Source organism: Anabrus simplex, chromosome 2 (genome assembly GCF_040414725.1).
Source record: "Anabrus simplex isolate iqAnaSimp1 chromosome 2, ASM4041472v1, whole genome shotgun sequence".
Classification (NCBI taxonomy): Eukaryota; Metazoa; Arthropoda; class Insecta; order Orthoptera; family Tettigoniidae; genus Anabrus; species Anabrus simplex.
The window spans coordinates 682,297,171-682,323,116 of record NC_090266.1 but is presented as its reverse complement, the minus strand read 5'-3'; the positions used below and the strand labels follow the sequence as shown (position 1 = coordinate 682,323,116).

The window sequence follows — 25,946 nt, the reverse complement described above, 5'->3', positions numbered from 1 at the left end:
CTCGTATTTGTTTAGCGTCGATATGTATTTTAAAAAACTTCGTATTTCCTCTTGGATCTCAATATTTTAATATTTCCATTCTACAAAACATGATCTATTAAAGTTATGTGTAATTTATGACAGAATCTGATCAGCAGGTCATGATTATGTTTCACAGATGTGTTTACATTCAGTTCGCACAGCGGCCGTGTTTATTTTTTTATTAAGATTTGATACTATTTGAGAGGGTCTTGGTTCGCTGCATGGTCATCCAACTCGCGGCTCAGTGACTGCTTAATCCAGTGCCGACGCTTCACTTTCCTTACGGAATTATTCCTTGCATTTCGAGAGCAGTAAATCAAGGTACTGTAGCTGGTCCTGAAACGTTACACTCTTTTGTGGAATATTCCACTGAGACCAGCCATGTCCAACACTGATCAGAGACATACGCATATTAAATGCAAACATTAAAAAAATATGTGGGTGAAAAATAATTTCACCTGAAAACGATTTTTCACAGTTATTTCAAAAACCACCATTGTTGATTTCTAGAGCATGTTTGCACTGCATTATTACTTTTTGGTGTTCCATCAGGCCACAAAGGTGAAACTCTTCCATTGGTGAGTATTTTCAAATTTGAACTGAAATGTGTAATCTTATTCTTTACGGACTGCTATTTAGGTAGACAACCTCACATTTATTGGTCATATTTTTAGTCGTCAGCCTGTATTCCCATACTTAAGTTAGGAGTGGAGTATATTAACATCCTATAAAATAAAATTCAGTTATTTATTCAAAAGAATAAACAGAGTCACATCTTGGTGCTTATAATTACAACTCTTGTTTGTTCCATTTCCCCTCCAATGTTCATTACATAGAGTATATATTGTATTAAACTTTTTAATTAATTCTAAATGGCATTTCATGATAGCTTATGTCCAGCACCTCTTATAGCACCCTCTCTGTACCTCTGGGCCTTCATTCTATGAGTTTCTGTAGGCCTGTCTTACCTTTTTCTTTTTCATTGCATAATTAAAAGTACAGTACTTATTTCTTTCAGTTCATCAGAGATACCACAGTACCGTCTACCATACGAAGTTGTAGACTTTGAAGTACAGTTGGTGCTTGACCTTGGTGTAAAAGTGAAAACAAATTCTGCTTTGTCTACCAAAGATATCACTATAAAAGTAAGTATAATAAATTTATCTTATTCGTTCCTATCTTGCTTTATAGGAGAGTCAAAGACTCCTTAGGAGAACTGGAAGAGACAAAATATGCTTGGAAATATGTCAAGGGCAATTTATAAACGTAGAGAGAGAGAATAGAGAAAAGAAACATTGTGTGTTTGTGTGTTTGTTTGTTGAGTGTGTTTTTGTGTATGTAGCCTAGGCATCACTGAAGAGACGTACTGGGGAACTGAGGAGTGAGGTAGTATCCTGTCGCTATCCTCACTGAATCAAAAGATAATGTTACATTTCAGTCTTCCGAGCTCATCAAAATGATTTTACCAAGAGACCTTATGAGCGACATTTTCACACCATTCATATCAGGAACTGGCTGCAAGAGGAACGGCATTATTAGCATTGCTCATACCTAGTCACTTTCATGTTGTCAAGCCAAGGATGAGACTGAGACAAATTATTGAAAGTATTAAATTTGTTCTAGCCCCATAACAGAACAGAGTATTGCCAGATGTGTGTCTAAAATGGCAGTTCAGCGAACCCTCGAAAGCAAACGGATTGTCACTGTAGCTCTGTTAAAGAAAATGCATTAACGGAAAAGACTTAAATTTGCACGACAGTATCGAAATTGATCCTCGGCTGATTGGCGAATGGTTGCCTTCTAAGATGAGCTTAGTTTTCTGCTTCATTTAACGGATGGACGAGGGCACGTCACCTGAGAAACAGCGGAGAACCACCCTGCAGCCATTGCTGGGAGTATACAAAGTGGTAACGGCAGCGTTATGGTCTGAAGAATATTTCCTTGGAATTATTTGAAACTACTCATCCAAATGGAAGGACCCCTCGATCAATTTGTTTATAAAGCCATCCTTACAGATCACATACTCACAGTCTTCTCTGGAACAGTAGGGTTCTTTTACAAAGACAGTGCGACATGACACACCACTAGAAATATCCGACAGTGCCCTTAATTTTCAGGAAGTGATTCAAATTGAACATATGTAGGATCACCTCGATCAAAATGTTGTCTCAGTGGATCCTCGGCCACGCACCTTCCAGGAACTGTGATGTGCAGAACTGGTAGCATGGCTGTAAGTACTTCGCTTGGTTGACCAGAGTGCAGACCCCCACTCCGCGATTTGGTGCAATAGCGATGTCTCTCCATTTCCCTGCGCCTGTCTCGCTCGCTCCGCCTGTCCTCTCTTCCCCACTTGCTGAGTTGCGCTCTAAATCCGAGCCGAGTTGAGCCGAGCCTAGCCGAGTCGCCCCGAGACGAAGCGCTGGTCCGAGCCCACCTGAGTGGGACCGATGCACGATGCACAGAACCTCTGCGCCTCAGTTTTCACGAGTGAGATTTTGGGCGTTTGAGAGGCACTGGTGGCCATAATGATGTTACTCAACAGCTGAGCTTAGTCAGCTAAAATTATCACATGAAATAACTTCTAAATCCGTAATGATCTCGAACATGTGTTTTCACTGTCAGTAATTGCTCATACTGTAATATGACGTGCAGGTATATTCCAGGGTTTCAGTAACTGCTGAAAAAAGTTAACAGCATTTTTAGTAGAACTGTAACCGAGCGAGTAGCTGCGTGGTTTGGGTCACGTAGCTGTCAGCTTGCAGTCGGTAGATAGTGGATTCGAGCCCCACTGTCGGCTGCCCATAAGATGCTTTTCTGTGGTTTCCATGTTTACAACAGGCATCTTGTTACGGCCACGGTCGTCCTCTCTTCTCCCTTTCGTATCCCATCGTCGCGATAAAACCTATCTGTGTCGCTGCGACGCAAAGCAAATTAAAGATAAAGTAGAACAGTTGTGCTGTTTTCTGCACTTAGCATTACAATTGTTTTCATATTTTTTTAAAATTCTATAAGCACTTGGCAGGAGAATGCAGTGACCGGGCGAATTGGCCGTGCGGTTAGGGGCGCGCAGCTGTGAGCTCGCATCCGGGAGATAGTGGGTTCGAACCCCACTGTCGGCAGCCCTGAAGAAGGTTTTGGGTGGTTTCCCATTTTCACACCAGGCAAATGCTGGGGCTGTACCTTAATTAAGGCCACGGCCGCTTCCTTCCTATTCCTAGGCCTTTCCTGTCCCCTCGTCGCCATAAGACCTATCTTTGTCGGTGCGACTTAAAGCAACTAGCGAGAATGCCGTGTATTCAAACGCATTCAATTTATGAGCTGTGGTCTGTTTTAATACGATGAATAACCCAGATTGACGGCCAAGTCTGCACACGCAACACACGTAGGCCTACACAGTTCTTGCTCAATCTTGTGACAGATGGGTATTCGCCATACTTTGTCCGACCAGTACGATACCTATGACACATTTTTATTTAAAGCGTTTGGTATTTCTGTAGGTAGTTCATAGGAGAAAAAGGACTTTGTTTGCAAGTTACTTTACGTCGCACCGACACAGATAGGTCTTATGGCGACGCGATGGGATAGGAAAGGCATAGAATTGAGAAGGAAGTGGCCTTGGCCATAATTAAGGTATATCCCCTGCATTTGCCTGGTATGAAAACGGGAAACCACGTAAAATCATCTTTAGGGCTGCCAACAGAGGGGTTCGAACCAACTATCTCCTAACTGCACGGCCAACTCGCCCGGTGGATAACATTGTTAACAAACGTTGAAAGTAAATCAGACATTTCTTTTCTCTGTAATCTTATGCGGTAACATGAATAGAGTACATTCTTGAACTTTGAAAACACTGATAAACAAAGGAGATATTTTCGCGACTGGTAATTACCGGCGATGCTGCGCTAGATAAGACGGTAGCTCTCTTAGGGCTGGTTTTTAGAACGTCATGGAACTCACTAGAACATGTGGCACCGTCGTAGATGAAAATAGGGCAAATAAAAGTACAGCAGTTCTGCTCGAGGGGAGTGACTGTGTTCATACTGAAGAGCGTTGTTCCGGTTTGAAGAAACACGTTAAATGTCTTTATTTCTTAATCCGTTTACAGACCAAGGTTGGTACTTCCCTCGGGCACAGCGAGGGATCCCACCTCTACCGTCCCAAGGGCAGTGTCCTGGGTCGGGGTAAACAACTGAGAAGGAGGACCAGTACCTCCCCAGACGGCCTCACCTACTGTGCTGATCATGGACTTTTTGCGGGTATGGAAAGATTGGAAGGGACAGACAGGGAAGGGGGAAGGAAGCGGCCGTGGTCTTAAATTAGGTACCATCCCGCCATTTGCCTGGAGGAGAAGTGGGAAACCACGGAAAACCACTTCGAGGATGGTTGAGGAGGGAATCAACCCCCCGCCCCCTCTATTCAGTTGACCTCCCGAGGCTGAGTGGACCCCGTTCCAGCCCTCGTACCACTCTTTAAATTTCATGGCAAAGCCGGGAATTGAACCCGGGCCTGCGGGTGTGACAGCCAATTACACTAACCAGTACACCAAGGAGGTGGACTGCACGTGAAATAAATGGATAAAATTAAACGTATTACTAAGCATGTTGCAAAGGAGCACGGCAATAGCGGTGGGTTTGCATACAGAAAATTGCCCTGACTGATAGCGTCAATCACGCACGACGATTTCTGGAATCTGCTGAAAACTCTCAAGAATGGGCGCTGGAATACTTCGGAGAGAAAAAGGAGCAAACCAACAACAGATGAAGAGATTGAAATAGATATCCTGGCAGCTGTGCAAAATAACTCCCATATTATTAGCTCAACTAAAATGCAAAACGAATCTGGACTGAATGCGGAAGTGATATTGACACAACAGTGACGTCAATGCCATATCTACCATTTATCTTCTCATCAGTAACTTTATGGACGTGATAAACGTTATCATTTGAGGATTCAAGCGAAGTATTGCTTGCTACAGGCCAGAGCAAAGTGTAGGTTCCAGTGAATTCCCAGTCTTATCCATGACTGTGACAATTCGGAAGTTGCTGGCTGGGGTGTGGGTAGTGCTGACTAATGTCATTCTGAGCACATCCAGTGCGTCTGAGTGTTATGAAAGGTGTTGTTCGTAGAGTTAGTCGTGCTGCAAAAGCACTGCTTGACTCAGTGAGAAAAGCAATGTCAAAGTACCTCACTCCTCATTTTGGTTTTTGTTGTTTTCCTATAACTGCATAGCCTTTGATGGTGCCATTTGAAAATCCAACCAGCCTCTGGGCTGATGACTAACAGACATATCTGAAGGAATACGTTATGATAGGCCTTGACAGCATTTCTACCCTGTGGTATACTCATTATTGGGCCTGTGAGAATCTGCACTGGTCAAGCATGTTCGTGATCGGAGCCAATGGACTGTATTCATTTCGAGCAGCATGATCGGCGATTTTGTCATCGTCCCCTACTTCATGGACAGAACCTGAAATGAAAATAAATATAATCAATTACCCTTATAAGTGTTTTCTGCCCTTCTCGAAATGTACTACTTAAAACACGTTTATCTCTTGCCATTTCTTGATGGATGCAGGACTTTTGTATCCGTCTCTTGGCACAGGTCAGAGCAAAGTGTAGCTTCCACTGAAGTCCCAGTCTCATCCATGGCTGTGACAATATGGAAGCTGCTGGGGTATGAGTGGTGCTGAGTAATGACATTCGGAGCACAAATAGTGTCTGAGTGTTATGAAAGGTGTTGCTCATAGGGTCAGTTTTGCTGCAATGGCACATTCTGGTCCAGTGAGGAAAGCAATGGCAAACTACCTCACTCCTCATCTTGCCTAGTACGCCTCATTTGGGCCCTGCCATTGGTTTTTGCGGTTTCCCTATAACTGCATAGCCTTTGGTGGTGCTATTTGAGGATCCAACCAGCCTCTGACCTGATGACCTAACAGACAAACATCTAATTTCGTTTCAACACAGCCGAGTAAACCATAAGCAACCTGTTCACTTTCAATCAATCAATCAATCAATCAATCAATCAATCAATCAATCAATCAATCAATCAATCAATCAATCAATCAATCAATCAATCAATCAATCAATCAATCAATCAATCAATCAATCAATCATCTGCATTTAGAGCTGTCGGCCAGGCGGCAGATTCCCTATCAATTGTCTACCTACTCTTTTTCTTAAATGCTTTCAAAGAACTTAGAAATTTATCGAACATTTCCCTTGGTAAATTTGTTATTACCTGCAAGCTGCTTTACGTCGCACCGACACAGATAGGCGTGATGGCGACGATGGGACAGGAATGGGCTAGGAGTGGGGAGGAAGCGGTCGTGGTCTTAATTAAGGTACAGCCCCAGCATTTGCCTGGTGTGAAAATGGGAAACCACGGACAACCATCTTCAGGGCTGCCGACAGTGGGGTTCGAACCCGCTATCTCCCGGATGCAAGCTCACAGCTGTGCGCCCCTAACCGCACGGCCAACTCGCCCGGTACCTTGATAAATTATTCCGTTCCCTTATTCCCCTTTTTATCTCTGCTTGTTTAACGTTTCTTTAACACATTGAAGGTTTTCGGCGTCCGAGCGATGGGACAGGTAGACTTGGGAACGTAGCGGCCGTGTCCTTGATTAAGGTGTGAAAATGAAAGTACATGTATACGTTTTTTATCATGAGTTTCATGGGTTGTTCTTTGGTTTAGAAGAATTGAGCAAGTTGGCCGTGCGGGTGCGGGCGCGCAGCTCGGAGCTTGCATTCAGGAGATATTGGGCTCGAACCCCACTGTCGGCAGCTCTGAACATGGTTTTCCGTGGTTTCCCATTTCACACAAGGCAAATACTGGAGCTGAACCTTAATTAAGGCAGCGGTCGCTTCCTTACCACTAATAGTCCTTTTTTATCCCACCATCGCTATAAGACCCATCTGTGTCGGTGCGACGTAAAGCCAACTATAAAAAAAAGTTTAGAAGAGGCCTTGAAGATTATGTCTGTTATCTTCCTTCAAGGAAAATCATTCTTATCCTCTTTTTGATAAAATTTTCAGCTCGGATTTCAGTTGTGTGATAACTGTATATCATAAAAATAAGGCCGTCTTTTTCTTTTTCTTCTCCATTAGAGGTTGCAAGATGAAGGCTATGAAGCAATTTTTCTTGGCATCGGTCTTCCTCAACCGAAGATAATTCCTATATTTGAAGGACTGACTCCTGAAATGGGATTTTATACTTCCAAGAACTTTTTACCGCAAGTTTCCAAGGGAAGTAAAGCAGGTAAGTGTTTATGCATCGCTATTATTTCTTACGAAAAATCCATATTGTTCATCGGCTATCTTAAACAGTGAATGCTAAGGACTTCACTACTTGCGCCGATAGAAAATAATCTGCGTATCTGAAATTGCTCCAAACAAGGACTGGTGCAGACAGGGAATTGTACGTCCATGAAAGAAACAGAGCTGTACAAATCGTTGTTGAATCCAATAAGAAGTCGTGAGAAGATTTTGGTAATAACCTGGAAAAGCTAGGTCAAGCGGCAGGGAAATCCGTCTGGGGAGTGATAAAGAATCTTAGAAAGGGGGAGAAAGAAGAAATGAATAGTGTTTTGGGGAAATCAGGTGAACTCGTATAATAGATCCCAGGGAATCACTAGACAACTGGAGAGAATATTTTGAAAATCCTCTCAACGTAAAAGAAAATCTTCCAGGTGACATTGCGAACAACCGAGTTCATGGGGGGAGGACAATGATGTTTGTGAAGTTATGCTTGAGGAAATCGAAAGGATGGTAAATAAACTCCATTGTCATAAAGCAGCGGGAAATGATGAAATTAGACCTGAAATGGTGAAATATAGCGGGAAGGCAGGGATGAAATTGTTTCATAGAGTAATGCGATTAGCATGGGCTTTCAGTAAGTTACCTTCTGATTAGACGAATGCAGTAATTGCACCTGTTTATAAGGAAGGGAAAAGGAAGGATTGCAAGAACTATTCAGATGGGAGGGTACGATCAGTGGTTGAGAGTAAGTTGGATGAAAACCAGTGTGGTTTCAGACCATAGAGGGGCTGTCAAGATCAGATTTTCAGTATGCACCAGGTAACTGAAAAATGCTACGAGAAGAATAGGCAGTTATATTTATGCTTCGTGGATCTATAGAAGGCGTATGACAGAATACCGAGGGAAATGATGCTCGTCATACTGCGAGACTATGGGATTATGGGTAGATTATTAAAAGCAATCAAAGGCATTTATGTTTAGAATTGGTCTGCGGTGAGAATTGATGGTAGTATGACATCTAGCTTCAAGGTACTTACAGGGGTTAGGTAAGGCTGTAATTTTTCACCTTTGTTGTTCATAGTCTAGTTTATATGGATTTTCTACTGAAAGGAATTAAGTGATTAAGTAAGTGATTTAGTTAGTTCGAAATGTAGTAAGCAGATTGGCATGTACCGACTACTTGGTCTTAATGGTAGATTGTGCTGAAAAATATGCAGTCTAATATCTTGGAACTTGAAAATAGGTGCAGTGATTATGATATGAAAATTAGCCTTTACAAGACTAAACTGATGTCAGTAGGTAAGAAACCTATTCGAATTTAATGTCAGGTTTGGGATTTCAAAAGTGGAACAGGGAGATCATTTCAAGTATTTAGGATGTTTATTATCCCATATGGTGGAATGGTAAGTGAGATTGAATCAAGGTTCAGCAAAGCTAATGCACTAAGTTCGCAGTTGCGATCGAGGCTACGTAGGATAATGAATTAGAGATAAAAGGTATAGAACTAACCGAGCCATGAAAGTAGTTACAAATAGAGGACTGTGGCGGCGTTTAGTAAATTCACAGAGGCTTGCAGACTGAACGCCGAAAATTATATCAGTACATAATGGAGATGTATGTATTTTTCTCTTTGCTAGTGGTTTAACGTTGAACTAACACGTCGAAGATTTTCGGTAACGCAAGGATGAAAAAAGAGCTAGGATTGGAATGTTAGTGGCCATACCTTAATTAAGGTAAAACTCCAGCATTCACCTGATGTGAAATTGGAAAACCACGGTTAACCATCTTCAGGGCTGCCGACGTTGGGATTCGAACCCACCATCTCCTAACACAAGCTCACAGTTACGCGAGCATGACCGCGGGCCCAACTAACTTGGTTGTTCTGTTTCTCATGCAGATGCTCTTCCACGCACTGGCATGTGTATGCCGTACCTTCACAAGCACATAGTTCTTTGATATTTCTATCATTCTTACTCCTTTTAATTTTATTAGCGGTTTCATTTTTTTATGGTTTTGTGTGTGTGTGAAAGTGACAAAAGTTCAGTAATTAGTACCAGAGAACTATGGCTATTTTCTTAGAAAATTACTTTTCCGGACTGTGGCTGTTCTTGTAAAAGACGCCTCATATTCTTCTCCTAATTCATGACTGTACGAGGTAAGTGTGTACCATATGTGAAATATGCACAAAGGAATGAAGAAATCCTTAATATGATCTCAATATTTAGATACACTTAATGAAAAAGCAAAGCAAAGTCATCTCCCTACAGGCCATGAAGGCCCTTGGAGGGGTGGAAGGTAAAGGCTTCCACTATCCGTAACCCCGGCACTTGATGGGGTAGAGTGGTTAGCTCTACGCCCGGCCGCCTTTGCCCCCAGGAATTACCCTGGTAATCATGTTTGGTGTAGGCTGACTGAACCTCAGGGCCATATGCACCTCCGGAAGTGGAAATCTCATTTCTTAAATTTTACGACATCCTGACGGGGATTCGAACCCACGTCCTTCCGGGCGAGCCGAGCACGCCTTTACCGCCTCGGCCAGGCAGCCCCTAGATACACTTAATACTAAAAATAAATATTCTCACTTAAGGGCTACAGTCGCCAGTTACAACTGGCTGTGCGGTGTGAAATTTAGAGTAAGTATGGCAGAATATTGTAAAGAATAATTTATGACAGCTCCATGATCTTACACGTATTAGGAATCATGCAGAAACTGATGGTATTCAGCTCACTAGCTGAAAATTCCAAAGGAAGGACTTCTCTTTGTATTTTTCCCAAGTATTGTGCACGGGATAAATGTTGACTAGCCTAGTGAGATCGGCTTTTAAAATGTAGATATCGATAAATTATCGTCTTGAAACGGTCACTAACATTACTCTATGCTATTTTTTTTATTTTTTAGGAATGTGTGCCTGTCGAGGAGGTTCTTCACTGCCTGTGCTACACGGAAATGTCATTGTGTTGGGTGCTGGAGACACAGCATTTGATTGTGCCACCTCAGCACTGAGATGTGGAGCTAACAGAGTGTTCGTCGTGTTCCGTAAAGGGTTTAGAAATATTCGAGCAGTTCCAGAAGAAGTAAGTAAACTCTTTTCGACTTCCTATTCTTGTATGAGTAACAACGTATTCTGATGTTTCTACATTATCTTTCATCCATCACACCGTATTTGTGTACATTTTAAAGAAACGGGATCCTGTATTTCACTTATTAAAAGATCGCTAACATCCTGCTGAAATTTCCTCTAAACTGTTCTCGTGCTCAAGGTACTTATTAAAGTATGTAATCACATCATTGGATAATGTATTTTTGAAAACAGTAATCACTATTCTGATGTTTTAGGATGAACACTCATATTTACTTTATATACTGTACTAATTTATAACTTTCCTTATTTAATTCCTTTGAGATGTCTATTCCCTGGAAGTTTCTCCTAGGCACATATCAATCTAGCAATTATACAATATACAGAAGTAAATTACATTTAATGACGCATTATACCTCGTAGGTCCAAACCATCTTCTAACAGCAGCCCGGAAAATTTTCCACAAAATATAGATTTTGATCTGGTCATTTCGAATATTTCGCCGGCCCCACGGTGTAGGGGCAGCATGCCTGCCACTTACCTGTAGGCCCCAGGTTGGATTCCCGGCCAGGTCAGGGATTTTTACCATGATCTGAGGGCTGTCTCGAGGTCCACTCAGCCTACGTGATTACAATTGAGGATCTATCTGGTGGTAAGATGGCGGCCCCGGTACAGGAAACTAAGAATAACGGCCGAGAGGTTTCGTCGTGCCGACCACACGACACCTTGTAATCTGCAGGCCTCCGGGCTGAGCACCGGTCGCTTGGTAGGCCATGGCCTTTCGGTGCTGTTGCGCCATTGAGTTTGGTTTTGGTTTGATCATCTCGAATATTTCGGCACAGCGGTGTCTCCGAAAGCCATAAAACTTGTTTGTGAGACGTAAATTGAACAACATTAATAGATCATCGTCAAGGAAGGGCCCTTAAAACGACAATAATAATAATAATAATAATAATAATAATAATAATAATAATAATAATAATAATAATAATAATAATCACTACTAATCTGCATTTAGGGCAGTCGCGCAGGTGGCAGATTCCCTATCTTTTGTTTACCTAGTATTTTCTTAGGGGAAACAGGGGTAATTAAACTATGGGGTAATTAGAACATTATCATAAAAATACCATATGTAGGAAAATTGATAGGAATTACATCTTAAGGTTGTTCAGAATCTGTATGTCACATTTCATTGGTTATTGTGATATGTTCAGGGCAGATGAACAGAAGGTACAGTATGTTCCTATTCTTCTTCTTTTGCTACCTCTTTTTCCCACACCTGTGGGGTCGCGGGGGCCAACTGCGTAGTACAGGTGGATTTGGCCCTGTTTTACGGCCGGTTGCCCTTACTGACGCCAACCCTATATGAAGGGATGTAATCACTATTGCGTGTTTTGTGGTCGTTGGTTGTGTGGTGTGGTTTCTGAATATGATGAGGAAATGTTGAACGGACACATATACCCAGTCCCCGAGTCAGAAGAATTAATTAGAAGTGATTAAAAGCCACGACTCGGCTGGGAATCGAACCCGGGACCCTCTGAACTGAAGGTAAGTACGCTGTCCATTCAGCCAACGAGTCGAACAGTATGTTCCTATTACACCCTCATAATATACACTGCAGGGATACCAGATTAATCCTACTTGTTCCAATAACCCCGGTTGGGGTAAATAGAACACTAAAATACAGGTCAGGTGAAAAATGTAAAAATATTCTGAAGTATTGTAATTTATAGGTTGTCAAAATCAATAAATAACCTAGAGATCACAATAAGTTCATTAAGCCCTGTTTGGCGTGTCTCATTTGTTTAGTTTGTTCGACTCGTTGGCTGAACGGTCAGCGTACTGGCCTTCGGTTCAGAGGGTCCCGGGTTCGATTCCCGGCTGGGCCGGGATTTTAACCTTCACTGGTTAATTCCAAAGGCCCGGGGGCTGGGTGTTTGTGCTGTCCCCAACATCCCTGCAACTCACACACCACACATAACACTATCCTCCACCACAATAACACGCAGTTAGCTACACACGGCAGATGCCGCCCACCCTCATCGGAGGGTCTGCCGTACAAGGGCTGCAATCGGCTAGAAATAGCCACACGAAATTTTATTTGTTTAGTTTGATATTTGTTTGTGTTTCATTTCAGACATATTGTTCTCATGTTCTAATTAACCCAGGTTCCCCAAAATAATTGCAAAGAATTTGGAAGTTTATTGAACATCTCCCTTGGTAAACTATTCCAATCTCTAACTTCTCCTCCTATAAACGAACATTTTGATTGTTACGATATTTAATTTTGTTTTATATTTCGTTGGTGTCTTATGTGAATTATATTGTTAAAATAAGCGATTCAATGGCCTTCTACGTGTTGCAAGGTAGCTAGCTACAGTAGATTGTATTCGCAGTCAGCTTGCTTTCGGGGGATAGTGGGTTCAAGCCCCACGGCTGGCAGCCCTGAAGATGCTTTTCCCACGGTCGCTTCCTTCTCAATCCTAGTCCTTTCCTGTCCCATCCCTATAAGACCTATCTGTGCCAGTGCGACGTAAAGCAAGTTGTTAACAATAATTTTATATCTCACGTTGTTTCATAACTAATAGTACGTAGTCACGTAACCGTTCATTGAAACAAGAATGTATCACATTCGCTGTAGTACAGCTTGAGAAATTGCATAGGCTCCGGTTTCGCTATTGTGTAGTTCAAATTGCGTCTCTCTATTTTAATTTATGTTCAGGTCTTTTCCAGATAATTGTTAGTGGATTAGTGGACTATTAACGGAATCCTTTCACTGATTCCTTGACATACTGTCTACTTCAACCAGTAGCGTAGCCAGGATCGGCGGATGGGAGGGGTTTATAGTTACAAAGTGATGATAGAACACAATGAAGGTGCGCGCATGCATGACGTGTCTTATAAGGACACTGATACGAGTCAATTATGTTGATGTTCAGGTTGTAGTGCACTAAAAATCTTACATTAAAATACAGAACAAGAACCATACGACCAGGGCCAACAGTTTTATAGCGAATGGTATGTTCAGTTTACGATCTAAAATCCAACTTTCGAGGCTTCTTAGAAAATAGGCTCAACAGATCTGTTGGCTCTACAATTATGTCTCTGGATGTTTATTTACTTTATTGTTTAATGCCAGTCTCTGTTTCATTTTATTCGACTACAACTTATCTTAAAAGATTGACGTGTAGCTTCCCGGAACCGTAGAAAGAAAAGGAGTAATGTATCTTCTTTTTCCTGGCCTTATCCCAGATACTTGGGTCTGCACTTTGCAATTATTTACCCAAGTTTTATGGCCGGATGCCCATCTTAACGCCAACCCTACTGGGAATGATGTATTCTCTATTGCGTGTTTCCGTAGTGGTTTGAAGTGTGATGTGTTCTATGGAAATTAAGATCTGTATTAAAACGAACACAAAACACTCAGCCCCCGAGCTAGAGGAGTTAATCAGACGTGATTAAACATCTCCCACCCGACCGGGATCCGAACCCAGGGCCCTCTGAACTGAAAGCCACTACGCTGACCATGCAGCTAAGGAATCGGAATAAAGCGGGCGGGTAATTTATATACGTGAGAACTGGAAACATACTCCAGGATGCAGGCTTGCAAAGGAACTGATAAAAGGACCAAACAAGAAGCATACTAAATAACTGTTGAAACTCAGCAGAGAAAATATAAGATGGGTAGTAGGACTGTTGACAGGACACTGCCATCTGAAAAAAACACCTACATAGAATAGGATTAATAAGAGACAACATATGTGGGAAATGCAATGAAGCAGAGGAATCAGCTGAACACATACTTTTCGAATGCGAGGCGCTGGGTAGAATCAGACTCTCCACTCTAGGACTACCAGGTGAAAAGAGAGAAAAAAATCCAAGAAGACGCAATAAGAACAACCTGCAGCTTTGTGAAGGGAGCAGGTGTATCTAGGTGGGAATGAAGGAAAAACATGGTAGCAAAATATCTTAGAGATCGACGCTAATTAGGAACTAATATTTAGAGGCCCCATGAAGAAAAGAAGAAGAATAATTTATGTACGTACAGATTCCTGCAACGTATTCAACATTTTTTCATGCGAAGTATTTCAAATGATTTAAATTTAAGTATTGTAATCTCTACCTTAAACAAGTCAAAAGCCCACTGAACTAACTGAACAAAGAAACAACGTTTCACTGGCTATAACATCTTCATAGCAGCCAATAGCATTGATATAAACTGACTGTTCTCTAATCTTTCCAGTGTTTCCTCACACAATATCGTAATTTTGTTCAGTTAGGATGTTTATCCGTGATATTATCAATTGTTTTGTAATATTGAAAATAAGCCTTTATTTTACACATGGCTGCTTGGCTCATGCAAATCGTGGTAATATCATAATTTAAAAGTCAGAATAATTATTAATTACTGAGACTGATAGCTAAATGTACTAAGTAGCTCGACTGAACAGCCTTTGAGTCACAATTCTTCGGCTTTAATATCTAGCAGTCGGAAAAGATTTTATGAAATACTTCTTCTCTTTCTCCTTCTCCTTCTTCTTCTTCTTCTTCTACTACTCTTTTCTCACACCCTAGTGGGGTCATGATTATGTAGTGTGTCGGACATGTTGACTTGACCTTGTTTTACGGCCAAATGTCCGTCCTGACGCTAGGCCTGTGTGGAGAGATGTATTCACGGTTGCGTGTTTCTGAGATGGTTGGTAGTGTGGTGTGTTTTGTATATGTACGGTACGAAGAGGAAAGTATTGGAACAACACAAATACCCAGTCCCTGCGTCAGACGAATTAAGCATTCCCGATTAAAATCCGCATCCGGCCGCGATTCAAACACGGGACCTTCTGATCCGAAGGCCTCGGCGCTGACCATTCAGTCAAGGAGCCGGACATTAAAAGTAATTTGACTTCTTGTATATATTTTTGGTAGTTGAACAAGAGCCGTTTATTTAGGAACAGCACACGACAACCATAGCGCTTTTTAACTTTTATTTAAATATTGTTACGCTTGTTAGACATGCGCCGAAGTAGGCGTCATTTTTCTACAAAGACTTTAAGTACAGACCTAAGTCTGATAAAATATTAAATACGAGGAACATACAAACCACGCCTTCATTTTTTGAGCGACTATACACATTACTTCGTAAAGTCAATAATTTACGTAGCAGTTGTATGAAATGGAATGATGACTTTTCGAGTGTGGAGATAAACAAGTCATGAGACTTGGAACTAATAATTGAACCGACGATGAAATACTCAATTTTCCTCCTTGTGAAGGAACTAAGACACTCCTCAGCAAGACACAATATAGACACGATTGAAACTCACAAAAGCTCTTTGTATCGGATAAATTAATCCACAGCCTTCTTCATCTCCTTTCGTTGGGATTAATCACAAATCGTCATAAAGAATTTAGGTCTATCAAGAGTTTTACTTATGTACAATGGAACAATCCATCTTATCAGAATGTAGAGTGATGCACAAGACAACAATTGCTGCGTACCATTGCATGTCCATTCTTTCACGTTACTTCTATTACTGCATATATCAATCACTCTTGGTCAATGGCGGCGATAAGGGCCTCGCAGACCGCACGGTGCGGTGAGGGGGGGGGGGCAAAGTTTCTGTGGGACCACCGTTATTTTGTTCCTTGTGGTTCGAAATTTAGTTCTCCGTATCTGTTTTTCGTCCTGCAATTAACGGTGTTCAAAAATCAAAACATTGTGCGAAATGTGAATATTTGTTGCAATGTCGGATACTATTGGGGAACTTCCCGTAGATATGAAACGAAGTTTGCTTACTACGGTTGTTCAGCACTAGTTCCTGTAAGTAAATAACGGGCAGTCACCGGCTTCTCAAAGGGTTTGGCTAATTAAGCATCTTTCACAGCAGGACTTTCAAGAGATCTGCAGTCGCCCAGGTGGCATATTCCCTATCTGTTGCTTACCTAATGTTTTCTTAAATAATTAAAAAGAATTTGGAAATTTAATGAACATCCCCCTTGGTAAATTTTAAAATCCCTATCTCCTCTTCTTATAAACGAATATTTGCCCCTGTTTGTCCTCTTGAATTCCAACTTTGTCTTCGTATTGTAATCTTTCCTACTTTTATAACACCACTCAGAATCATTCGTCTACTAATGTCATTCCACGGCTTCTCTCCATTGACAGTTCGGAACATATCACTTAGTCGAGCAGCTAATCTCCTTTCTACGAAGTCTTCCCAGCCCAAACTTTGCAACGCATTCTTAACGCTACTCTTTTGCCGGAAATCGCACAGAACAAATCAAGCTGCTTTTCCTTCGATTTTTTCCAGTTCTCGATTAAAATAATCCTGGTAGGGGTTCCATGCACAGGAACCACACACTAGTTAGTTAGTTACCAGAGACGTATATGCCCTAACTTTTACATCCTTCCTAAAACCCCAAAATACCTTAATAACCATGTGCAGAGATCTATAACCTTTACTTACAATCACGATATGTGTGTACCCCAATGAAGATCTTTCCTTATATTAACACCTCGGAACTTACAGTGATCTCCATAAGAAACTTTTACACCATCAACACAGTAATTAAAACTGAGAGGACTTTTCGTATTTGTGAAACTCACAACCTGGCTTTTAATCCCGTTTATCATCATAACATTGCCTGCTGTCCATCTCAAATCATTGTTGAGGTCCTTATGCAGTTGCTCACAATCTTGTAATTTATTTATTACTCTATACAATATAATATCATCCGCAGAAAACCCTATCTCTGACTCCACTTCTTTACACATATCATTGATATATATAAGGAAACATAAAAGTCCATTAATACTGCCTTGAGGAATTCCCCTCTTAATTATTACAGGATCAGATAATCCTTCACCTACTCTAATTCTCTGAGTTCTATTTTCTAGAAACATAGTCACCTATTCAGTCACTCTTTTGTCTAGTCCAATTTTACTCACTTTTCCAGTAGTCTCCCATGATCTACCCTATCAAAAGCCTTAGATATGTCAATAGCGATACAGTCCATTTGACCTCCTGAATCCAGGATATCTGGTATATCTTGCTGGGATCCTACAAGTTGAGCTTCAGTGGAATAACCTTTCCTAAACCCGAATTGCCTTCTTTCGAACCAATTATTCATTTTGCAAACATGTCTACTATAATCAGAAATAATGCTATCCCAAAGCTTACATGCAACACATGTCAAAGCGACTGGCCTATAATTTTCGGCTTAATGTTTATCACCCTTTCCTTTATACACAGGAGCAAATATAGCAACTCTCCGTTCATTTTGTATAGTACCTTCATGAAAATAGTAATGAAATAAGTACTTCAGATATGGTACTATATCCCAACTCATTGTTTTTAGTATATCCCAAAAAATCTTACAAATTCCAGCTGCTTTTTTAGTCTTCAGCTTGTGTAACTTATTGTAAATATCTTTATTATCATAGATAAATACAATACCTCGTTAGTATTAATGTCCTCCTCTATCTGAACATTATCCTTGTAACAAACAATCTTTACATACTGCTGACTGAATACTTCCGTCTTCTGTAGATCCTCACATACACACTCCCCTTGTTCACTAATTATTTCTGAAATGTCCTTGTTTGAACCTGTTTCTGACTTTAAGTACCTATGTATACTCTTCAATTTTTTATTAAAATTTGTATGATTGCCAATTATACTTGCAATCATGGTGTCCTTAACTGAATTCCTCGCTAGATTCAATTTCCTAGTACGTTCCTTCAATTTCCCCTTACCCCAACAACCATTTTAACTCTATTTCTTTCCTCCTTCTTAGTCTCTTTACTTCTCTGTTATAATATAGCGGGTCTTTACTATTCCTGCCACCCGTAAAGGTACGTACCCTTTTCAAACTCCTCAACAATTGCTTTAAACCCATCCGACAGTCCGTTTATATATTATTTACTGTGTTCCGCCGATCATAATTAATTTTTAAAAACTCCCTCACGCCTGTCGAATCCGTCATATGGTGCTCCCTAATTGTCCTTCTTTACGACCTTCCTTTCTATCATATTTATTGTCAACTACGACAAAAAACAGCTTTGTGATCAATATACCATCTATTACTTCAGTTTCTCTTTAGAGCTCATCTCCCCCTCGTACCATTCCTATGCTGTCTCTACAATAATCACTCCAGTTCTGTGAGAAAATTTCTGCGTTCATTATATCATTTCTCAGCTATGATTCAACTCGTATTACAATATCTTGTAAATATACTTATTAAATTACTGCATTCTATTCCTTTCCTTACAATACTTCTACAGTTCAACAATAATAGTTTCATGTCATCCATGCTTGACTTCCAGGTCCCTGTATCCATATCACCACTCCCTATTCCACCCCGTTTCCCTGAATGTACTTCCCTACAACCTTTCTAAACAAACTTCCTAACTTAAAAGTACCACTGAGGTTTAAGTGAAGGCCAGCCGAGCGCAAATCCCTATCTGCTACCTACCCATTAGGATATAGAAATATCACTCCCAGTTTTCAACATACCCACTCCATAGTTCAACATGACTTGGCCATTCCTGATCTGTCTGTACCCTCAATTGTTGGAGAAAAGTAATTTATTCATGTGGAGTGTAGTAAAGACACTTAACTAACTACACCTTCACCTGGACTTTCTCAATGCAAAGAGTAGGTACCTTTCTTTCTAGGAAATGTTTTGATTGTTTGCTTAGGCATCTCAATATTCTTGTCTGCTCTTCTAATGAGACAGTGTTGGTGTGTTGCTTAGGACTGCCGACAGTGGAGTGAAACGTAATGACAGTAAGATCAGGTACGTAATGCTGTAGGACTCTGTGTTTTCCTGCTTAATGCTTTTAATAGTTCATTTGAATTTGGATTTATAGTTCTTTACAGCGAGTGTTTTATTTAATTCTCGTTTGGCGGAAAGTGAAGATCAGTTGTGCATATACAGTGCTTTTCAACTGTGTAGTTTCTTTCTCGGCGTGACGTTTTCAGTCTTTACTTTTAATGTTGTTATGTGCTGTGATTAATTATGGGTGATAAACCGAATTATTTAAGTGGTGCCAAAAACGTGAAAAATAAAACAAGAAAAACAAGAGTTTCACAATAAATTAACAAAAATCGACGCGCTTTTTACAAAGAATGGTTCCATCAGGAACGTTTCAAGATGAACCTCAACGTGGACCTCGCAAAGTACAGAGCTAGCAGTAAACGATGATTTACAAAGCTCAGATATCAATAATGTTGAAACATATGATTATAAAATTATTGTTAATGGGTCTGAGATATTCTTTCAAACAGACAGAGGGCTTTTCAAAGAGTTTATTAACTATGAAACAAAAGTATTTAACCTAAATTCAAATCCCTGTAGACCAAGATGACCGTTTCAAAAGAACACGATAATAAGCAGAAGGTGCAGTCTAGATGATTATCATTATTGAAGCTCAAAAGTTGGTCACAAGTTAGACAGGTTTTGGTTATGCTATATGCTATATGGTAAAACTGGCGTGATGGCTCTATTCGTGATTGGCAAGGAATAACAAAAAATATACATTTTACGAGGTCAGTCATTGTCACCTGCAAGCTTGTGTTTCTTACTCTGCGTGGGAGTAAAACCTAACAATAGCTATTCAAATTTCAGAAGTACGTCGCAAGTCGAAATATATATTTATCCGCTCGATGTAATTCAAACCCTGGCTGTTTGTTCTATACCGCTTCGTGAATACAAAGAACACAAGTAGACAACATGGCCAGGAAGTGGAAACTTCTTGAACATTATGCAACTTATTTCTAGGTATGATGTCTTATATAGAGTGTATATCTAAATTTCACCGACATGAAGAAAATCAGGGATGCTCTTCGTGTAATATAACGAACGATGGTGCAGTCGGATTGACCGAGAAAATGAGGTTGCTTCGTTACTTCTGGGCACACAAGTTGAGTCCGCCAATCACTAGCGTCTCTGTTGTATCGTTCAGCGATTATCTCGACGTTTGCATCCAAAAAAGAACATTTGCGGCACGCATTGCTTTTCTCATTTAATCAAAAGAAAAAGGCTATGGAAAGTCATCGTTTGCTGGTAGAAACATATGGTGAACACGCTTCATCGATTAGAACATGTGAGACATGGTTTCGACAATTTAACGGTGGTGATTTCAACGTGAAAGACAGTGCGCGCTCTGGTAGACCACAAAAGTACGAAGACGAGCAATTGCAGGCGTTACTGGATGATAACCCAACTCAAACTCAACGCTATCGCCAACAAATGATTAATTTAAATCACGCATTGATCGAAAGACGACCGGAATGGGCCAGAAGACATGGCAAAGTGACTTTGTTACGCGACAATGCGCGTCTCATACAGAAAAACCAGTAAAAGACACATTGAAATCGCTTGGATGGGACATCCTTCCGCACCCGCCGTACTCTCCCGACCTGGCGCCATCTCACTATCACAAGTTGGAAAATGGCTCGACGAATGGTTTGCCGCAAGAGGGAAGTAGTTTTTCATTTACAAACGAGATTTTTTTAAAATTTAAATTCATATATTGAAAAACAGTCCGACTCGTTGGCTGAATTGTCAGCGTACTGGCCTTCGGTTCAGAGGGTCCCGGGTTGGATTCCCGGCCGGGTCGGGGATTTTAACCTTCATTGGTTAATTCCAATGGCCCGGGGCCTAGGTGTTTGTGCTGTCCCCAACCTCCCTGCAACTCACACACCACACATAACACTATCCTCCACCACAATAACACGCAGTTACCTACACATGGCAGATGCCGCCCACCCTCGTCGGAGGGTCTGCCTTACAAGGGCTGCACTCGGCTAGAAATAGCCACACCGAGCTCGATAGCTGCAGTCGCTTAAGTGCGGCCAGTATCCAGTATTCGGGAGATAGTAGGTTCGAACCCCACTGTCGGCAGCCCTGAAAATGGTTTTCCGTGGTTTCCCATTTTCACACCAGGCAAATGCTGGGGCTGGACCTTAATTGAGGCCACGGCCGCTTCCTTCCCACTCCTAGCCCTTTCCTGTTCCATAGTGTGTCCGTGCGACGTAAGACGTAAAGCAACTAGCAAGAAAAAAAAAGAAATAGCCACACGAAATTATTATTATTATTTATTTATTGAAAAACACAAGGCACTTAAAATTTATTTTTCTACATAGTTCCCTGCTTTGGAAATGCATTTGTTGCAGCGTATGGGCAGCTTTTTGATGCCCTTATTGTAAAAAGAACAGGGTCGTGTCACCAGCCAGTTGCGCACGAAGTCCTCCACACTCTCGTCATTTTCAAATCGTTGCCGTCCTAGAGCCTCTTTAAGCGGTCCGAACAAATGGAAATCGCAGTGTAGTCCAGTGCATTTCCTGTAGCTCCGTACGTCTCAACTTCAGATTTTTCCGTCAAAAGGCAAGGGACCCATCTGGAACACACTTTACGGCACTGTAGGTCGTTTGTGATGATTGCTTGACAGTACCCATAACTGATTCCGACTTGTTCTGAATCGTTACCGCCCACGCATTTGTAATGATTTTATTCATGGTGATACCTATTATAATTTGGGGTTTCGGAAATTGATTAGTTCCACTTAATTTCTGATATTGTCGCCCGTTGATCATCGTCAATAATGTCTTTAACCGGACGAATGTTTTCGTCTGTAATGCTGGTCTGAGGACGGCGATCATGTTGCTTATTTTCCACACGTTCTCGTCCTTCCTTGAACTTTTTATGCCAGACAAACACACGCGTCCTTGACATTGTTTGATCACCGAACTGTGCAGTCAATCTCTGGCAAATTTTCGTCGTTGTATCTCTTCACGAGCAACATTTTTTATAATTATGCGTTGCGAGTGGAAGGTTGCATCTGGGGCTTCGACATCGTGAGCGTTACTAACGAAACGGCGGGAAATATCTAACAGCACGCTCTCCCCACTCCTAACGGTCCCACCTAAACATAGCAGAACCGCGCGGCCAGTCCTACCAACTGTTGATGTTCAAGAACAAAAATCCCGTTTATATTTGGTCGACCTTTGTATTCATAACTTACCTGAAAGATGGGCGAAGTGTGTAGAAGCCGATGGCCAATATTTTGAATAAACAAGAAATGAATTTGCCTTGAAAATGTCGTGTTTTCTTTACCACTAAGACCGGTAATTTGTTTGCTTGCTACATTCGTTCTTATTAGATACCGCACAAGACATTTCCAAAATAGGACAATTAAGTGTAGTAATCAGGTATATTACCACAGCTGAGATTCAGATTAAATGAATCATTTCTTGGGTTTACGGAGATGACTAGCCAGATTAGCAAAAGTTTTGAGTGCAGGATTTTAGAAATTGTAGGTGAAATGGAGATCGACATCAACGAAATTGGAGGGCAGAGTTACAATGGCGCAGCCAACATGATTGGAAAGTATAATGAACTTCAATAAAGGATAAAGGAACTGGTACAGAATGAAAATTTTATTCCCTGTGCAGCCCGTAATCTGAATCTGGTTCTAAATGGCTCGGTTTCCGGTATTTCTGAATTGCGACATTTCTATGATGTTATTCAGCGTGTGTACGTTTTCTGTTGACAACAGCTAAACATAATAGTACCTGAGAATAAATGTGTGTGCGTTGTTTTAAAGAAATTAATCGTCACGAGATGGTCATCGGGTTTTCACTGCGTCTTGGCCAATAGAAATAATGTCTCTGTTATGAAATTTCTGAATGCTGTAGTAATGCATAACTCGAAAGCATTAGAGGCATGGTCACTCATAAAGCAACTCGATAAATTTGATTTTATGTTGAGGTTTACTTTGCAGAACCTTGTACCGGAAGGTACTAATTTAGTTTCAGTACGATTGTTATTTAGTTGCTTTACGTCGCACCGGCACAGATAGGTCCTATGGCGACGATGGGACAAGAAAGGCCTAGGAATAGGAAGGAAGCGGACGTGGCCTTAATTAAGGTACAGCCACAGCATTTGCCTGGTGTGAAAATGGAAAACCACGGAAAACTATCTTCAGGGCTGCTGACAGTGGGGTTCGAACCCACTATCTCCCGGATGCGAGCTCACAGCTGCGCGCTCCTAAACGCACGGCCAACTCGCCCGGTTCAAAATGATTGCAGAGGGAGTAATGTAATTGTTCCGGGATTTATCGCGGATCGCAGAGGTGAAAGAAGGTGCCGGGGTGAATGGGTCTAACTACAATGTCAAAATTAATTAAAACTTAAACTGAAGGTTATATTTTCAAAATTCAAAATTTCACAATTTACAGGTACTAGTAGCCAACAGTAAACAAGTCTAGGAACGACACAATTGGTGGTATAAACAAATCGTGGGCTTCAAGCCCTAGCTCATATTTACAAGAGAGCACAAATTTTATACAAGCGCAAAACTCCCCTAATACATGGAGCTAACGTGCTCTCAGTTTTCCCAGCCTACTCAAGGCAACATAGTATGAAACACTAATAATCTCCGGCCCTACAAGGGACTATTTACAAATAGAAATCTTATTACACAGAGGTATCTAGTACCCAACCTACAGGGCCTTAGTGAAAAAGAACAGGTTAAATAAACGGCCCGAGTACAGTTTGAATGGAGTCGAAGATTGAGCTCCAAAAAAACTTTAAAAACCTATAGGGCGCTTGGCCGACAAAACAGGGGCTATTCCCAAACTACTGAGGTAGCACGCATGGAGATAACTTTAATACACTGCAGAAACAAAACGTGGCACCTCAAACCAAGATGAAGGGGAGCTCGAGAGGGTACATCACTCTCTATCCCCGATTTACAGTAGAAGATTTTATGAAGTTATTACATTAGCCGGCAGAAAGTTACATTTTTAGAAAGAAGGTTACATGGTTGACGATTTCGGACCTTACCCTCGGGTGAAACTGCGGAGCTAGCAAGAAGAAAGAAAGCTGTTATGTAGCCATTACCTTGTAGAAGTTCTGGCAGCTGACGAAGAGGCATCCCGCCTCCTGCTTTGACACACACACTCAGTAAGATGACGATCAATTGGCCGAGAGTCGTGAAAATCTCCAGTTTATAAACCCTCGGGGAAAGTTCGAGACCATTCAAGATTAAACTAGTCACACCCTCTCATGTTTATTGGGTACTTTCAAAGTTACACTCAAAATCGAAGAAGAAGAAGAAGAAGACTGTGATTGGTTGAAAATTAATTACAGAAATTAGGGATTGGCTAGATTCAAAACTTGCGGAAAGAAAGGATAAATATTGCCAACCCAAAAATAAATGAACATCAATTAGTAAAAAAACTTATGAATACAAAACTTCTTTAAATCCGAAGTTCTTTCATTTCGCAGCGGGGTGCATGATCATAGTTTTTTGGTAGTGTCATCTATGGGAGAATGTCCAAACTTCTTGATGAATGGCAAACAAAACAATAGAAATTCACGCAGTACAGGAAACTTCACAATAACAAAATTACATCAAATTTCTGTGATGACATCTGAGTAAATGTATAAGTTGGTCTAGTTTCATTTCATACCCTACTGAAAGCTCATAATTGGCACGTACTTTTTACATAACCGTGTGACAATTTGATGCATTGTGTAAATGCCTGTCGCATATGGTACATGTTTCTGCAAAGGTAATGGTGCGGTGAGTGATAAAAGGCGGTTGTTGCTTGGTATACGGCAAAGGAGAATAGACCAAAACGACACCAGTGACGTTGTATAAAGAAGATTCACCCAACATCATAAATTACCAACACCCATTCTTTGATGGTATAAGAGGAAGAGTTCAGCATAGAGAACAGGAAAGTTTGACCCAAGATATCACCTTAGTAGAAATCCAGCAGGCAATACTACAAAGCGCACCGAACAAATATCCTGGTCCCGATGGTCTAGGACAGGGATGGCGAACCTTTTCCAACTAGTGTGCCATTTTAACTCTGGTTTATTATTCTCATCTGTTGACTGTGCCACTTGTTGTTTTCCATTTCCATTAAGGGATGTCTACAACCTACACCGCCCCCCTCGCAACTTCCTTTCAATTTCCCGATTATGTTTCATAATACGTTATTTATTTATTTATTTATTTATTAATTTATTGAGTTATTTATTTACTATACATATCTGCATAACGGGTACAATATATCTTGTAAATACATTTGATTGCATGTTCCGTGGGGCCGCGGCGGTTTCCTACCCACTCGTAAGCCTATCTCGTCGTCGCCACAAGTCCTACCTGTGTCGGTGCGACGTAAAACAAATTGTAAAAAAAATTATTAGATATAAAAATCTAAAGTACTAATATTGCGAATGGACTTCACTTCCTGCATTAGCTTCATTATCTTCCCATGTTGTAGTTTGTACGCTCAACAATTAAACTAATTTCTCCCTCATCACATTTCCATAAGAGAATCTAAAAATAAAAAAGCTATCCTTGTTTGTAAGGTCACATTCATGCTTTCTTCAAAACATACTGCATATATGTGGGAGTTATTCAAATTAGCTTTCAACTGCTCCGAAACTTCTTCACTCATTTTTATTATTCTATCCTTGACAGCAGTTCAGCTGGCTGGGATTCCTTTAATCATGTTAATTAGTAGTTGTTTGTTAGGGAAGTTTTCAAATGATGTGTCGGGTGTCAATAAGAA

General features: G+C 40.9%; 1 protein-coding gene across 1 annotated transcript in view; it reads left to right on the top strand.

The window, feature by feature from the left end:
* su(r) (dihydropyrimidine dehydrogenase su(r)) overlaps window positions 1–25,946 on the top strand; it is a 280,719-nt gene that overhangs the window by 107,480 nt on the left and 147,293 nt on the right. The window contains exons 6-8 of the mRNA XM_067141269.2: window positions 1,040–1,166; window positions 7,128–7,278; window positions 10,177–10,352. Of these exons, the coding sequence (XP_066997370.2) occupies window positions 1,040–1,166; window positions 7,128–7,278; window positions 10,177–10,352 (454 nt within the window). The remainder of the gene's footprint in view (window positions 1–1,039; window positions 1,167–7,127; window positions 7,279–10,176; window positions 10,353–25,946) is intronic.